The sequence below is a fragment of the Carassius auratus genome, unplaced genomic scaffold (assembly GCF_003368295.1).
Source record: "Carassius auratus strain Wakin unplaced genomic scaffold, ASM336829v1 scaf_tig00031346, whole genome shotgun sequence".
Classification (NCBI taxonomy): Eukaryota; Metazoa; Chordata; class Actinopteri; order Cypriniformes; family Cyprinidae; genus Carassius; species Carassius auratus.
Window position 1 is genome coordinate 128,452 of NW_020525918.1, and position 17,571 is coordinate 146,022.

Consider the following 17,571-nt stretch of genomic DNA (forward strand, 5'->3'; position numbering starts at 1 on the left):
ATTTCTCGCGCTTTATGTCTATGCTTTAAAACATCTCCTGTTGGCAAATAATGAATTTGCATTTTCATTAAGTCTGCCTGATCCACGCAGCAAACATTTTGTTTGTTATCAAAAAATATCTACTCTAAAGGGACTTGGCTGTTGTTATTGATTCTGTTTGGAAGTCTACCGGAAGTTAAGTTAGGTCCACAAAAGCGCTCATGCGCAGTAACGTTTGTTTATGTTGTTGCCGTTGAAACCGTCTATATCTCTCCATTCGAAAAGATGTGATTGTCAAAATACTAAGTTAGAATGAGTGAAGAATGATAGGGAGCGACAGAGTGCGTGTTTCCAATGAACAACAACTCCCATGAGCCTTACGCTCTTTCCCGACGCCATCAAAGTACGTCTTATGTTATTATTTTGATTGAGAGACCCCTGGTGGCCAAAAATTACATAGTGCACGTTTAAGTATAAGAAAACGCGTCCCCCCCCCCCCCCATTAGTGGCCAGCAATCCATTCATATCTCAAACACACACACTCTTTTGTCACCCACACCCATCACAAACATTAACGTAGGCTACACACTTTCACATAACACTTGACATTAGTAATCCCTGCTGTTTGGTATTTATATTATCCACAACTATAATCAAGAGTTTACTAATGTCTAAGGTGATCTAAATTCTATATTTAATGTTTCCTTTTTTTTGTCCCATTACTACTTTCTACACATTGGATCTCAAGGACGGTTGAATCTGCAGAGGTTTACATGCATCAGTGAAGCTGCTACCTTAGAGGCATCTTACATTTTTCTTTCAAGTTTTCTTGTCATTGTTGGACTACAAAAATCGGTGTAAAGACTTTATTGGAACTTATCTACAAAGCTTGTGTTTTTTTTATTTATCTTTTTTTATTTTATTTTTTTCAGTTTTTGAACTAGTGGATTGTTAAAATATGAATATTAACCAAAGTACTAAGTTTTGTTTGATTACATATTGATTGTTGAAAGTATCTCTGAAACTGAAGTTACATTTGAACTGGAAAGTTTTTCTGTTGCATTGTATATTTTTCCTTCAATACAACTTTGACACTACAGTATGAATCTGAATTTATTGTGTGTGGACATTTCATTCAAATTAAATCTGTATCCGGTGGCTTAAAGAGCTATTCTGGGTAAAAGTGTTATATTTGACAAGACCGATCTTGTCTGGCGCCCGAACTAATCCAATCAGATTATTGATTTAAGTTTTTTCTTATTTAACATTTATCTCCTTAATCTGATAGAAAAATGTCTTAGTGCCGCCACCGCTACATCTGTATTAAGGCTTGATATACATTTAGTAATATGCTTTTCTTTGCTCCCCACTCATATTTGGCTATTGAAGTCATGCAATTTATTACTCCTTACACTTTTACACTTGTTCTCAATTTTCTTAATATGTCTATTCCATAATAATTTTCCAGCAAATATTAACCCAAGGTATTTAAATTGTCACTCTTTCTAATAATTGACGATACAATTCCAAAGTCATTTGAAGGTGGTCCCCATTCCACTGACCACCTTTCAACTTAATTTATTGATTCTTGTATTCCTTTGACTACATCACCTAAGTTCCTACCCCTTTTACACACTGCACCATCATCTGCATATAGTGCCTTCCCCATACTTGGTTTAACTCTTTCATAAATATCATTATACTAAATAAAATTGGACTAATTACACTTCCTTGTGGAGTCCCATTCAGAATATCATGCAGTGTTGACATTTCCTCTCCTATTCTAACCTGAAATGTACGCTTAAACAAGAAATCCAATATAAAGATGTACACCCCCCCCCCCCCCATTCCAATTTTTATCTAGATTAATTAATATTCCCTCCCTTCATAAGGTGTTGTTTGCCTTTTCAATATCAAAGAAAATGGCGACAAAAAATTATTTCATTGTTAAAGCTTTTTATCCTCATTTTCAAATAATAGCAAAGCATGCATTGTAGATATTTTCCTCCTAAACCCACTTTGAGCTGATGATAAAATAAAAAAAATAATTTAGTCTTCTTACTATTATTCTTTCCATCACCTTACATAATCTAGATGTGAGAGCAATTGGCCTATAGCTACTTGATTTTGTTGCATCTTTACCTGGTTTTGCTACTGGAATCACAATTTTCCAATCTTTGGGTAAAGTACCTTCATTCTATATCTGATTATATACATCCAATATTATCTTAATGGCTATGCCCGGTAAGTGTTTTTTTTTTTTACGTTTTTTTTTTTTACATACTATAGCTGATTCTATCTCTTCCTGGTGTTGTATCCTTTGAATTGCTAATAGCAATTTTTAGTTAAAAAATATTAAAATCATCATCCATGTTGTTATCAACTTGTTTTTTTCATGCAGACATTCTCATACATTTTAATAACTTATAACTCAAGTTTTCAATACACTGTACTGTACTGGCCACCTTTACATCTTCCTTAATTAGAGGAATTTGTTTACCACGCATTTTCCTTATCTTTCTCCATACCACATGCATTCCTCTCTCTCAAAGTCTCTCTCCCAATTGTGTTACAGAACCCCTGCCATGCTTTTCTCTTTGCACTTTACCCTTCTTGCAGCTGCCCCTTTTTCTGATAATCTTTTACTGTATCTTGAGTTATTAACCTTTTTAAGACCCGTTGTTCTGAAATATTCGGTTTCTGAGATTTTTGGTGACGCTGGGCGGAGCATACGTGAATATTCATGAGTTTCCTGTTTCGCGTTAAAACGACTCTGAAAATATTAGGACGTTTTCACCGGATCACAAAAACTGTTCAGCAAGGTAGTTTAATTACGTTTCAGCTTCGAATGAAGATAAGCAAACATAGAATATATTTGTTCGTTTGTGCACTAAATGTTATTCATTGTTTGCTGTTTTAAATGTTTACTTGACGATTACGGCCACTGATTTGCCAGAGGTAGCCCATCGTTGGAATACGCTACAAGTAATTGGGCCAGCAGATGTTAAATATTTTCTCATATTTCTCTGTTTAGCTATTGTTTAGTATGTCATTTGATAAGTATGTCGTTTGAAGCTGTGTATCATATGGTGGCACAAAACTTGCTCACTGTTTTGTAAAACTGTAAGGTGAGAAATAAAGAACGATATAAAGACTCTTATGAAGTAACAACTATTTAACTTTTTTTTTCTCCTTAAAAAAATGCTGTTTGTTTGTAATTAATATATCTGTTACAAATCAGCAGAGTTTGATACTTGCACTTCTGCCTGTCATTTTTTTCCTAGTTGCAGAAGCTCTTCTAATGGGGGAGACTTACATTTTCTCAAGTTATATGAGGCCACTATATTACACATACATGAAGACATGGGTGAAGATTGTCAGAATTAACTTTTGGTTTTTATGCAAGGGATGGTGGATGATGACCAACAGAATGTGTCATTTAGTGTAGGCTAATACTTAAATCATATGCAAAATAATAATACAAAAATTGTATAGCCTACTATTTGATACAAATGTTGTATTATTTAACCAGTTTTAAAGTTTTACTACATTTTATTCCTGAAATCCACACTTTTGAAATCAAGATAACCAAAAGTAATCAAACCAAGCACAACCTAATAAAACAAGTTTCATGGATAAAGGGTTTTGTAAGAAAGATCATGTTGGTGGATATTCTACTAATATTTAAAACATGTTGGTTATTCTTGAATGGCTTATTCTGCAGTGGGGTATAAACATGTTTCTTCTCCCAACATTTAGACTGATTTCATTGAGTTTGTTCATGGTGTTTAAATCTCTGTTTGCCATTTGTTGTTCATATAGGAATTTACTTTAATAATGTATTTAATAATTTACTTACAACAGAAATCTTATAACAATGTGCTTGCTTGTGTGGATCAGTAGGGCCTGTCCCTAAACGCATATACAAGTAAACTCTTGTGCTTTCAGGGGTTTTTTTTTTTTTTTTCAACATGTAGTTTATATTTATACAGGTGCGTATTAAATGTCATTTATGTAATGCCTTCACCATATCTGTTAATAAAAACTTTTAACACAGAATCAGTTTGAAGTCTTTATTCAGCAAAAGCAATCTACTTTATCTTTGAAATGAAAATATACAAATTACTGTATGTTTTGATATAGCCATTTGTTATTAAACTACAAAACATTTGAATTGTTATAAGTTTGTATAAAATAAGCAAACATTGTTAAAGTACTGCAATGTTGTGGATTTTCAAAACTTGACCAGTAGAATTTGAGTCACAATGATTTTCAAGAGCACCACAATGCAGTATATGATTAAAGACAAAAATAAAGTGTTATAAATACATTTTACATTTATTTTAATTATTATAGTGCATTTTATCTACAAAATTTCAAATTTTTGGGCAAATAAAAAAAACAGAGATTAAGAATGTTTATATTCAAGTTCATGTGTGCATTAAAACATTCAGCTTTTACTTTTGTTATTAAAAACATTTTTTTGAATAATTGAGCAACCTTTTTGAAAATCGTTTATGTTCAGTGACAACGTACTAGTATTTTCAGAGTTGCCTTTAACGCGAAACAGGAAACTCATGAATATTCACGTATGCTCCGCCCAGCGTCACCGAAAATCTCAGAAATCAAATATTTCACAACACCGGAATGCCTTATTCCTTTTTTAATTGCCATTGTGCTCTCATAAACCGGGGGGTATTGCACAAAAGCAAGATAAGGGATTAAGCTGGGATTTTCCAGTTATCCTGGATGAATTTAGCCTTCCCTTGTCAAAAAATCCTATTGGAATTTCACTTTGTCCTATTGGATCCTACTGGATTCTTAAAATCCTATTGGACATTCTGATTGATTTTAATGGAATTTCACTTTGTCCTATTGGATCCTACTGGATTCTTAAAATCCAATTGGACATTCTGATTGATTTTAATGGAATTTCACTTTGTCCTATTGGATCTTACTGGATTCTTAGAATCCTACTGGACATTCTGATTCATTTTAATGGAATTTCACTTTGTCCTGTAGGATTTTATTTGATGTTTAGAATCTTATTGGATATTGTGTTTAATTTAATGGAATTTAATTTTTTCATGTGATCTTCTATTGATTTGTATTGGACATTGTGATTTTCAAATGGAAATTCACTTTGTCCTGTAGGATCTTCTTTGATTCTGTTAATACTTTTTAAGAGTAACTTAACTTTTTTAGAATAGCACTGTGTATGTGTGTGTGTGTGTGTGTGTGTGTGTGTGTATTTGTAACCCATAAAAATGCAGCCTACATATACACATATATATATATATATATATATATATGTGTGTATCAAAATACAGTAAGGAAAATATTTTAATTGATATAATATCCGAATAAGTTAAAATGTATTACATGTGACTAAGAATTCATAAAAACACAAACATCTAAAAATGGTATTGTCGTGACGCTTCCCCCTTTAAGAAATCCGAACGTAGTAGTGCGGCGTGACACTGTAGCGTGCATAATTTGAACGGTAACGGTCAGGTGAGGAAGCTGAGAAATCGAGTGATTAACGTTGTTAACTTGTTAAAAATGTATTGAAAAACTCTAAAAAGGAAGAAATAATGATACTTATCTGAGCTGCATCCCAAACGAACCATTTTGGGTGAAGTAATTATATCTGTTGCTGAGTTGTTGATCTAGTTACTGTATCTGCTGTTTGCCATTAACTTTAGATAGCAAAAGCTAATTTAACAACTGATATTAATGAAATAATAATGTATGCCATTTATAATAAAATGTAATTGTATAAACACTGAAGTAGCGAGTACAAAATGCCTGTTCTGCCAACATTTTGAGTGTTTTGAATTGTGCTTTACGGTTTTGTGTACGCTTATTGATGGATTAATATGTTCTGTTGTGCAGGTTAGGTTCTTTGTTCCAGTTAAAAAGTTTGACATGATACAGTTCTCCCGTGATATTTGTGTGTACGTTAAGTTACATGAAGACACGCATGACAAGAGAATAGATGGCGTCTTCCGTTATTACTGTCAATCGAAGCAATGAGTCCAGAAAAATTTAGCAGATTTACCGGCGTAATATTTAACACTCGCGTTTGTCATTTCTGAAATGGTAAATGTTAGTGGTGGAAATTATGATTCTTTTCTAGAGATTCGTTCATTTTCAGTTCGTTCACCAAAAATGATTCGTTCAGAATCGTTCACTGATTCGTTCAGTGACCATTTCTTCGTATTACACAAAATAAGCCAGCAGGTGGCAAAATAGAGTGTATTATGTGTTATGTCATAAGTCAACGAACGTATTCACTTGTTACAAAAATTGATCTGGCTTTATTAAAATGTGTGTATAATCGTATTCAATATATAAAGTCTAATTAAGTTGTTCAGATGAACAAAGCACAAGGTTTTCTTGCCTAATTAGCATTTTAATTGTTTGGTCAGACAGTTTGTATATTATATATTTACATTAATAAATCGGGGATTAAACGTGTAGTTGCTAAATATCAAAACAAGCGTATGTGCACAAGTACAGCTTTGCATTTTGCGAGATTGACATGCTAAAGGCAGATTAACCCGGTTTACTCTCATTCATTTCGTTCACGAACGACATGTGTGTATCAGTTCAGTCATTTCATTCACGAACGACATGTGTGTATCAGTTCAGTCATTTCATTCACGAACGACATGTGGATCAGTTCAGTCATTTCATTCACGAACGAGATGTGTGTATCAGTTCAGTCATTTCATTCACGAACGAGATGTGTGTATCAGTTCAGTCATTTCATTCACGAACGACATGTGGATCAGTTCAGTCATTTCATTCACGAACGAGATGTGTGTATCAGTTCAGTCATTTCATTCACGAACGAGATGTGTGTATCAGTTCAGTCATTTCATTCACGAACGAGATGTATCAGCACATTCAACTCATTCACGAACGACATGGGTACCAGTTCAGTCATTTCGTTCACGAACGATCTCTAGATCTAGTTCAGACTCATATGAAACTCGTTCATTGAAGGGCGTATTCGTTCACTACATTCAACAAATCACATACTCTGTCACATCTCATACTCGAAGGCTATTGGCTCGAGGTTGAGCAATTCTTTGACAGGATGAAATACCCGGTTCACTGAGCTGCGCATGCGCTGCTTATAGCGCCGCGCTGCTGTGGAGGGAGGAACTTCACTGAACGAGAAATATGAGTCAGTGGATAGCGTGAACGAGAACGATTCGTTCACCTAAAAGATTCGTTCAAAAAGAACGATTCGTTCACGAACGACACATCACTAGTAAATGTGGATGTTTGGTCCTTTTAGATTAACAAAGATTTTCTTCAAATTGTGAATAGATTTTGTAGAGAAGCTGAGAAAAGTGCTCTCCCCTTAAAGCACAGTACTACTCGAAATGACTGAGCTGGCTTATCTAAAACCAGGAAGTAATCCTGCATATGTTCATTTGACAGAGCATTAGTGACTGCTTTGGAATATATTTGATACAATATTTTTCAGTTTTTTTTTTCTCTGTTTTTACATTACACACAAATAGTACTGTATTAAATGAAATGAACAGTTTAAGTTCCCTTTGAGGTGTATTATACTGAGTTACAATATCATATTCTACATATTGTTTGATGTTTTATTGTTCTGTGTTGTGATGTGATTGTATTTGCTATTATTATTATTGTTACAGTAAAGTGTTATTTTTATATTCAACTTCTGGTCTCCTCTATACACGTTATATGTTCCTCCTCACTCTAGATATGTTCCTCCCTTTTTGGGTCTAGAACTGGTTTAGTGTATATTTATTTACATTGGAAGCACAAGTGCTACATATTGTGTGTGTGTGTGATCAATCCATTATCAGTCCCTTAGAAATTTTTGCACTAATGCTGTATTGCTGCACAAATCACCTCTTATGTTTTTTACAATGTTACCGAAGGTCGTGCAACGTACAATGAACAATGTCTACATCAGGGTGAGTTTAGGCAAACTGCAAGTACTATTTGTCCATAAAACAAATACAATGGAAAAGTGTACCTTTAGAATAAAAAAAAATCCCATATAAACAGTCACCCAACTGGATCCCATTAAAATCCTATAGGAATGATCCTACAGGATATTTATGTCTTGTCCTACAAGACTATTCCTATCAGAATCCTATAGGAACGGTTCCAAAATATGATAGAAAATCCAATTAGAATCCTGTACAGTTTTCTTATTGGAATCCTTTAGGATTTTTTGACAAGGGAATTGACTCGGTTGCATGAAGGGAGGCTAAATTAATCTACATTAAGTTACTATGGAGATTTACACTTTGCAGCTAGCCTGCTCCGGAGCAGGCTAACAACCAGGCTAAGATTAATCCTAGTGATTTATCGGCTAGTTACTCACGAAATCCTACTAGATGTGTTTTAGTCACTTCATGGTCCTGCTTTAAAATACTAGATATACTTTCATTCATCTAAGTATGTGTACTGTTATTTTAATTATTATTGAAAACTGCTGTTCATTTCACTGTCAGAGGTTTGATGAATTTATATATTATTTGAAATTTAAAGTGTTTGTCATACACCCAGTGAGGAAAGCAGATTTTCCTGAGCAATTATTACTTTGCTGTCCACAATGAATGCCAACACAGTGCAAAATAAATATACAATATGATAAATAGAATATAGACTATGTATATCTGTATATGCAAGTATAGAGTAGACATTTACTGTTGAATGAGAAAAATATCAATAGATTATATTTTATTGCAGTTGATGAGATAAGAAATGGCTCATTCATTTGCAAATGTGGTTTCAACAACAATACATTGCAAATTATTTCAGTTAATTTAGTTTTGATTTAGCCCATCCCTTAATAAAGGATAAAGTAGGCTACTTTTCATGTGTACATGCATTTTATTTGGCATCAGTAACACACACTGTTGTTTTCTTCCAAAATTCTAGTTCCACTTCACTGGATCAATAACTATAAAGTGTACTTTACATTCATAAAAAAAAAAAAAAATCCTCTTATTAATGGTATAGATAGGTTCGCTGCTAAAATAATTTAATTTACTACTTTTGTATATCTCTCCTCAATATTCCCTTCTAGCTTCATATTTTTTTAATTCACACAACACATAAAACTCCTCCCACCTTGCCTGTTTAAATCCCCACCTTGCACACTGGTTGACACTTTGCTTTTGTACTGCACTCTGAATCTTACAAACTACAGGCCAGTGATCACTACCCAAATTTTCTTCTTGTACGCTCCAAGTGCACTTACCTGCTAATGCAGCTGATGTTATTGTTAGATCTAAACATGACAAGCCGCCTTTAACTATATCCATTCTTGTTGATTTCCCATCATTCAAACATACTAGTGTACTTCTATAATTTCTTCTACAACCAACCCATTATTGTCTGTATTCTTACTACCCCATAGACCATTATGTGCATTAAAATCTCCACATCTAATAATTTTACCTTTTGAATCACAGCTTTGAGAATACTATTATTTATTTCTTTGCATGGGTTATAATTTTTTTTGAAATTCTAATTTCTTCATATCTCCCCATTACTTCTATACTAACACACTCTATATTATTATTTGTATTTATTCTCTTATACACTATACCTTCTTTAATAAATGTTGAACACCCTCCCCCTCTTCCAGTTCCTCTGTCTTTCCTCTCTACTACATATCCATTGATCTTAAAGTCTAAATAATTATTTAACCATGTCTCTTGGATGCACATGATGTCTGGTGCCTTTTCCATTTCGGAGATATGTTTTCTTTTTTATTCTTGACCATTTGAACTCCTAGCATTCCAATGTAGTAGTAGGAAAGACATCTTACAGTTAAGGATTATTACTCTGAGTCATATCCATGGCAGTAGTTCCTTCTTCCGCTTTCAAAATCCCATGCACCTCCTCAGCTGAGACTCCTGTTAACTTGAGAAATTTATTAGCACATCCTACAATAAGCCTTAATTTTTCAGATTTCTTTTCCACTTGTGAGGTACCATTCACCACCGCACAAATGAATGCCACAAAGTCAATTTTGTTCACTGTGATATGCAGATCTGGCTCAATCCTCTCATGATTTAATTCTCTCTGAGAATAATATGATTCCAACCTATTTCCTTGCGCGTTATTTACCTTCGGTTCAGCTTTACCTTTGTCTTTTATCTTGCACATAGCTTCTGCATATGTTAAATTCTGCACAGTTTTTTCTTGTTTGTGCTTCACATGCTTCTGTGTATGCTGCGCTATGTCCACTGCCACAGTTACAGCATTTAATCACTACACCCTCCTCACACTTGCCATATTCATGACCCCCCCCCCCCCCCCCACACACACACACACATTTTGCACACCGCATTTTCCCTTTACAGACATTTGCAGTATGTCCCATCTGTTGACACTTAAAGCATCTCAAAGGTGGAGGTATGAACTCTCGCACCAAGAAGCTAACAAATCCTAGCTTCACTCTTGTGGGCAAATTACTCCCTTCAAACTGAGTCATCACACTCATACTCCCACATCTTTTTTTGTCTTTCCATATATGCAGTCTTCTAGTAGAGATAACTGTGCATCCACTTAGATTTCCTTTAATATCATCCAATTCAATTCAAGTTTATTTTAAAAACGCTGGACTTTTGGTAGTTCCTAGGATAGCAAAGTCCACTAAAGGAGGTAGAGCTTTCTCACATTTGGCTTCCAAACTCTGGAATAGCCTTCCTGATAATGTTCGGGGTTCAGACACACTCTCTCTGTTTAAATCTAGATTAAAAACACATCTCTTTCGCCAAGCATTCGAATAATGTATCTTTTTAATTGTGAGTGTAGTTGCATCTGTTCAAAGGTGCATTTTTATTCATTAGCTTGGGTTAAACTAATTTTACTTTGTTGGATCAGCAGCTATGCTAATGATGTCTGTATTTTGTTTCTATGTTTCGCCAAGCTCCAGTCTGGATCCAGAACACCTGAGAAGAGATGATGCTGACCCTCAGAGGACCCCAGATGATGCTAACCCTGAATCAACAAACAGAACTAACAATTATTGCTAAATGTGTGACTGAATCATATAATAACTTAATTAATAATATTGATAGTTCATCGTCTAGCTGACTACGTCTTGTATTATTATTATTATTTTTATTTTTTCTAAAATCCTGTCAAATGTGCACAAACTACTAGCTACTACTAAATATTGTAGAAACATAATTTTCTGTAAAGTTGCTTTGTAACGATTTGTTTTGTAAAAAGCGCTATACAAATAAACTTGAATTGAATCCACACTTACATTAAGAGGTACTCCTGAAATAACCCCTCTGATTCCATTACCTATTTCTGTGCATGATATCTTTCCTCCTGCCAACGTTTTTATTTTCAGAATTTTGTTTTCGCTTTTCTTAAATTTAATCATTATTCTTCCATTGTTTAGACAAGCTACAGCTTTCACTACTCCTATCTCTTTCTGAATTGCTCTCGATAATTTAACAGGATGAGTTTGTTCTGACTGAATAGCAAAAGTAATTAGGTCCTTGATTTCTCTTTCCCCCTCTTTATCATCTCCACTGCTCATTTGTTCTACTTTATTAATTGTTCGTTCACAATCAGAACCATCACCCATGCTGCTCTTTTTCTTCCTTTGATCTGATTGGCTCACAAACTTGTCAGGCTCTTATGCACATCACATGCCAATGCACATCAACTCACAACCCAAAATGATGTTTGCAACGTTTTTCACCTGTACTCCCCAACCAAACTCTAATAAAGGAAAAAAAAAAAAAACATATTAAACATTTCAAATAAAAAATAAATAAATAAATTAAATGAAGCATTTTATCATAATTGCACCCTCAGTAAATATATACAATGACAAATATAACATCAGGGTTACATAATTCTGTTAAATAACGTTAATTTTCATATTGACTGATACTGACTGACACAGATGTCAGTATGGAAATTAATGGAAAGAGATGGTCAGATACACAAATATAGAGGAAGTGAATATGAAATAGGCTTTTTAGACTAGTAAACAAATAATGTGATGCTAAATGAGTGACGAGAGCAGATATAATAATCATTACACAGTTTGAAGCTACAGAAACATCAGACTCAGGACAGAAACACACAACCTCTAAAGTAAGAATATCTCATAAGTTCATTCTTTGACTAGAATTAGACTTTGAGAGGTTAATATTATCTGAATTGTTGTGAATCCTGTTTTGACATTAAGATGATTTTATTTTTTTTATTCACAATGTTTTACTCTTAGATGAAAACTAGTGTATTAGTTTTTATGCATTTTTTCCTCAGAAATGGACCAGACTCTGTATTTCATTCTTCTTCTCATTGGTGGTGAGTGTGTTTGTGGTTTTATTCATGATTTCTAGTTTCATTAGGTTTGATCCTGTAATGAAAAGCATTAAAGCAGCGTCTCTCTTTCACAGCTCTCTGCTCCGTATCTGAATGTGTTCAGCGTCAGTATCACTTTATAAATGAGAACAAGACCTGGACTGAAGCTCAGAGATACTGCAGAGAGAATTACACAGATCTGGCCACCGCTGACAACATGAACGACACGAACGAGCTGAAGAAGAGTGTGAATGATGGAAGTGTTCAGGATGTCTGGATTGGGCTGCAGAAGACGGGTCGGGATGAATGGCACTGGTCTTCAGGTGAACCTGCGCTCTATCTGAACTGGGCGCTTGGACAACCAGAAGGCAGAGATTATTGTGGTATGATGACAAATGGAAAATTTGAGGATTTGTCTTGTAGTGATGGACGATATTTCATCTGCAACAAAAGTGAGTGTAGATATTTAAAATCACAACAACACTTCATTTATAGATTTACATTTAAATATTTTATTGTAATTTATTGTAATTTTCATTAATTTCTAAATTACTAATCTACTGTCCAAGTAAATGTTTCAGGGACTAGTCAACCTTTAGCTGCAGTGTAACAATGTCCTCTGTTTGATAAGTCTTTCATCCGACTCTTTGTGTCTGAATCCAGTGTTCTAGAGAGACATATAAGAGCTTTATAATAATCAGGATGTTCCCAGATGTTACTTCATGTTAAATATGTTACATCTTTAAAATAATCCTGAATGTATTGTGAATATTCAATATATCACTAGCTTCAGAAGCAGCTCAAGTTGAATGACATGTTTCTGATGTTTCCATCGCTGCTTCTGTTCAGATACAAACGATAAAGCAGCATAAGAATAATGAACAAACTGAATGATCAATTTTCTCTCTTTTTTTCTTAAAGCAAACACAGGACTTGTCTTAGTCAATCAGGTGATGAAATGGAGAGACGCTCAGAGTTACTGCAGACAGAATCACATTGATCTGGTCAGTGTGAGCAACCAGAACGAGAATCAACAGGTTCAGCGGTTCATTCGTGACAGACAGTTATCAAGATCATGGATCTGGATCGGTCTGTTCAGAGACTCATGGCAGTGGTCAGATCAGAGTGACTCTTCATTCAGAGACTGGGACACTGGTGAACCTAATAATTGGGGAGGTCATGAAAACTGTGCAGCTGTTAATTCTCAGAGAAAATGGTTTGACGTCTCTTGCAGCAGTCAATATCCTTTTGTGTGTTATGAAGGTGAGTAGATCTTCACTAAACACACACGCTCCATCATCACCTCCAGATCTCTTAAAGTTCACTCTACATGTCTGACATGACAAATTCATCCTCAGTGTTTGTTCTGCATGTTGTTTTTGATCAGTCTCTCTCTAGTTTCTGCTTGTGCTTTGTTTCATCTACAGATCCTGAACTGATTGTGATCAGAGAGAATGTGACGTGGTCTGAAGCTCTGAGATACTGCAGACAGAAACATGTGGATCTGGTCTCGGTTCATTCAGAAGAGATGCAGCGTCGTGTGATGAACGTGGTTAAACTGGCGTCTACTGCGGAGGTGTGGTTGGGTTTACGTTACTCTCACATTTTGGGCATCTGGTATTGGGTGAGTGGAGATACCGTGTGCTATCAGAACTGGGCTCCAGGGAACGGCTCATCAGAGGAGGACTGTGAACACACAGTGAGATCTGGAGCAGTTCAGTCTGGAGGAGATCAGCGCTGGATCAGCCTTCCTGAGACTCACAAACTCAACTTCATCTGTAGCAGATATTCAGAGTGAAATGAAACACAGAACTTTATGTAAGATAAGAAGAGCTTGTGTGTTTACTCCCTATAAACTTTCATCCACCACTTTGTAAAGGAATAATTTGAATAATATTTGTGTCAACAGGCAGTCGCACCTGAGGGTTAAAAATACAGAAACACTGTGCTTACTCAGCGCATGTGTGTGTGTGTGTCATTTAGTAACTTCACTGAGTTTTGTGACGGTCAAAGAACATCATAGACTCTCAATTAGATATACATTTATAATAGTTTCTATTTTATCATGATACAAATAAAATAACTGAAGTGTGTGATATGAGGTTTATTAAATTCATTTGTGTTTTAAGGATCTGTGTATGTTACTGCAGATACTTCTATCTCTTATATTGAGTTTCATGTATCTATGTTTTAAGATTAGAAATGACTTGTTGAATATGAATCAGTGAGCACCAACATTGTGCGTCTCAGCTAAATGAACTAATGTTTATTCTTTGAGGAGTGAATGTTGGGTATAACATCTCTAGAAGTATTTTACACTAAATATTAAAGAATGTCAAAAACAGCAGCTCAAATAAACTCCTGTACAACCAGCAATCTCATCTCTTTCTTTGACCGTTTCCCAACACCAGAATTATAAAATCCAACTTGGTTTCAATCATAATTCATAAATATGTTTGATTGGAACGGTGACTCCATTGCAGGACAAAATAAATAAATAAAATTAGCACTGTTAAACAATGAGAAATAAACTGTTGACTATATGTTGCTAATTAGATCAAATTAATAATCTGTCACTCTGGAATTAGGACTTTTCGCTGACTTTTTGTCTTCTTCTGTTGAACCATGGATATACTCAAACTATTTTGCATCCTTTCCGCACTTTTCTCATATCTCTCAGTACCTTGCGTTACTTCATGCGCAATCAATGTTTTAGTAATCACTGAGACATGGTTGCGTAACTCTATTCCCTACCCTGACCTACATTTATCTGGTTACAACCTGTTTCAGCAGGATAGGTCATCTAAGGGTGGGGGGGTGGCAATCTTCACCAAAGAATATCTTCAATGTAGTGTAGCCCTGGCAAAGTCTATACCTAAACAGTATGATCTTCTTGTTCTTAACATGAAATTATCAAAAAGCTTTTCATTGCACCTTTCACCAGGTCCGAGTTGATCATACTTGGCGATCTAAACTGGGACATGCTTAAGCCCCCTGAGAATGTTGTACAACAATTTGACTGCCTAAACCTTCATCAAATCATAAACCTACCAACTAGATACAACCCAAAAAGTTGTGACAAGGCCACACTGATAGATGTTGTTTTTACAAACGCCCCACTCATGTACCTTTCAGGTGTTTTTTGCAATGACTTCATGACCACTGTTTCATTGCCTTTGTTAGGAAACAAACTTCTGTCAAACAGCCTCTCGTAATCACTACTAAACGCATTCTGAAACATTTTGATGCTCAAGCCTTCTTACGTGATCTGACCAATGTAAACTGGTATAGAGTCAGCCTCATTCCCACCGTGAATGATGCATGGTTGTTGTTTAAAGATCTTCTTACTGCTGTGATCAACAAACATGCCCCAAACAAAAATATATGCATAAAAACCGCAACAGCCCATGGATTAATCGTGATTTAGCTGTTCTGCTTCAGCAAAAAAATACAGCCTGGCGCAAAGCACGTAAGACACATTCTGTCGAAGACAGCCTTTTATTTCGCCAAATTAGGAATAAGGCCACACAAGCAGTGAGGGAGGCTAAAGCTGGATTCTTTAAAAAACAGTTCATACTTTGTGGTGCGAATCCAAAAGCATTTTGGAATATGGTAAAACAACTTGAAAACAAACCCCGGACCATACCATTGTCCCTAAAAGTGGATGACATTGTTGTCACTTATACAGGTTCAGCAGTTCATTAGTGACAGACAGTTATCTAGATCATGGATCTGGATCGGTCTGTTCAGAGACTCATGGCAGTGGTCAGATCAGAGTAACTCTTCATTCAGAGACTGGGACACTGGTGAACCTAATAATTGGGGAGGTAATGAAAACTGTGCAGCTGTTAATGTTCAGAGAAAATGGTTTGACGTCTCTTGCAACAGTCAATATCCTTTTGTGTGTTATGAAGGTGAGTAGATCTTCACTAAACACACACACTCCATCATCACCTCCAGATCTCTTAAAGTTCACTCTACATGTCTTACATGACAAATTTATCCTCAGTGTTTGTTCTGCGTGTTGTTTTTGATCAGTCTCTCTCTAGTTTCTGCTTGTGCTCTGTCTGGTTTCCAGATAAACTGATTGTGATCAGAGAGAATGTGACGTGGTCTGAAGCTCTGAGATACTGCAGACAGAAACATGTGGATCTGGTCTCGGTTCATTCAGAAGAGATGCAGCGTCGTGTGATGAACGTGGTTAAACTGGCGTCTACTGCGGAGGTGTGGTTGGGTTTACGTTACTCTCACATTTTGGGCATCTGGTATTGGGTGAGTGGAGATACCGTGTGCTATCAGAACTGGGCTCCAGGGAACGGCTCATCAGAGGAGGACTGTGAACACACAGTGAGATCTGGAGCAGTTCAGTCTGGAGGAGATCAGCGCTGGATCAGCCTTCCTGAGACTCACAAACTCAACTTCATCTGTAGCAGATATTCAGAGTGAAATGAAACACAGAACTTTATGTAAGATAAGAAGAGCTTGTGTGTTTACTCCCTATAAACTTTCATCCACCACTTTGTAAAGGAATAATTTGAATAATATTTGTGTCAACAGGCAGTCGCACCTGAGGGTTAAAAATACAGAAACACTGTGCTTACTCAGCGCATGTGTGTGTGTGTGTCATTTAGTAACTTCACTGAGTTTTGTGACGGTCAAAGAACATCATAGACTCTCAATTAGATATACATTTATAATAGTTTCTATTTTATCATGATACAAATAAAATAACTGAAGTGTGTGATATGAGGTTTATTAAATTCATTTGTGTTTTAAGGATCTGTGTATGTTACTGCAGATACTTCTATCTCTTATATTGAGTTTCATGTATCTATGTTTTAAGATTAGAAATGACTTGTTGAATATGAATAAGTGAGCACCAACATTGTGCGTCTCAGCTAAATGAACTAATGTTTATTCTTTGAGGAGTGAATGTTGGGTATAACATCTCTAGAAGTATTTTACACTAAATATTAAAGAATGTCAAAAACAGCAGCTCAAATAAACTCCTGTACAACCAGCAATCTCATCTCTTTCTTTGACTGTTTCCCAACACCAGAATTATAAAATCCAACTTGGTTTCAATCATAATTCATAAATATGTTTGATTGGAACGGTGACTCCATTGCAGGACAAAATAAATAAATAAAATTAGCACTGTTAAAAAATGAGAAATAAACTGTTGACTATATGTTGCTAATTAGATCAAATTAATAATCTGTCACTCTGGAATTAGGACTTTTC

General features: G+C 35.3%; 2 protein-coding genes across 2 annotated transcripts; both read left to right on the forward strand.

Moving 5' to 3' along the window:
• The first annotated feature begins 12,081 nt into the window (after positions 1-12,081).
• On the forward strand, positions 12,082-14,125 carry LOC113080442 (C-type mannose receptor 2-like). Its single transcript, XM_026252617.1, has 5 exons — positions 12,082-12,114; positions 12,289-12,327; positions 12,423-12,779; positions 13,249-13,590; positions 13,755-14,125. Exons 2-5 carry the CDS (start codon positions 12,291-12,293, stop codon positions 14,123-14,125), a joined length of 1,107 nt encoding a protein of 368 aa, XP_026108402.1. The 5' UTR covers positions 12,082-12,114; positions 12,289-12,290.
• A 1,928-nt stretch (positions 14,126-16,053) lies between these two features.
• Positions 16,054-16,773, forward strand: LOC113080443 (macrophage mannose receptor 1-like). Its single transcript, XM_026252618.1, has 3 exons — positions 16,054-16,092; positions 16,187-16,241; positions 16,337-16,773. The coding sequence occupies exons 1-3, from the start codon at positions 16,054-16,056 to the stop codon at positions 16,771-16,773; spliced, it is 531 nt and encodes a 176-aa protein (XP_026108403.1).
• The last annotated feature ends 798 nt before the right edge of the window (positions 16,774-17,571 follow it).

Coding starts and splice junctions, on each gene's coding strand:
- LOC113080442 (XM_026252617.1), top strand. CDS start 12,291: ATGGACCAGACTCTGTATTTCATTCTTCTTCTCATTG. Junction 12,328..12,422: donor TTTCATTCTTCTTCTCATTG/GTGGTGAGTGTG, acceptor TCTCTTTCACAG/CTCTCTGCTCCGTATCTGAA. Junction 13,591..13,754: donor TCCTTTTGTGTGTTATGAAG/GTGAGTAGATCT, acceptor TTTCATCTACAG/ATCCTGAACTGATTGTGATC.
- LOC113080443 (XM_026252618.1), top strand. CDS start 16,054: ATGGATCTGGATCGGTCTGTTCAGAGACTCATGGCAGTG. Junction 16,093..16,186: donor TTCAGAGACTCATGGCAGTG/GTCAGATCAGAG, acceptor GTTAATGTTCAG/AGAAAATGGTTTGACGTCTC. Junction 16,242..16,336: donor TCCTTTTGTGTGTTATGAAG/GTGAGTAGATCT, acceptor ATTTATCCTCAG/TGTTTGTTCTGCGTGTTGTT.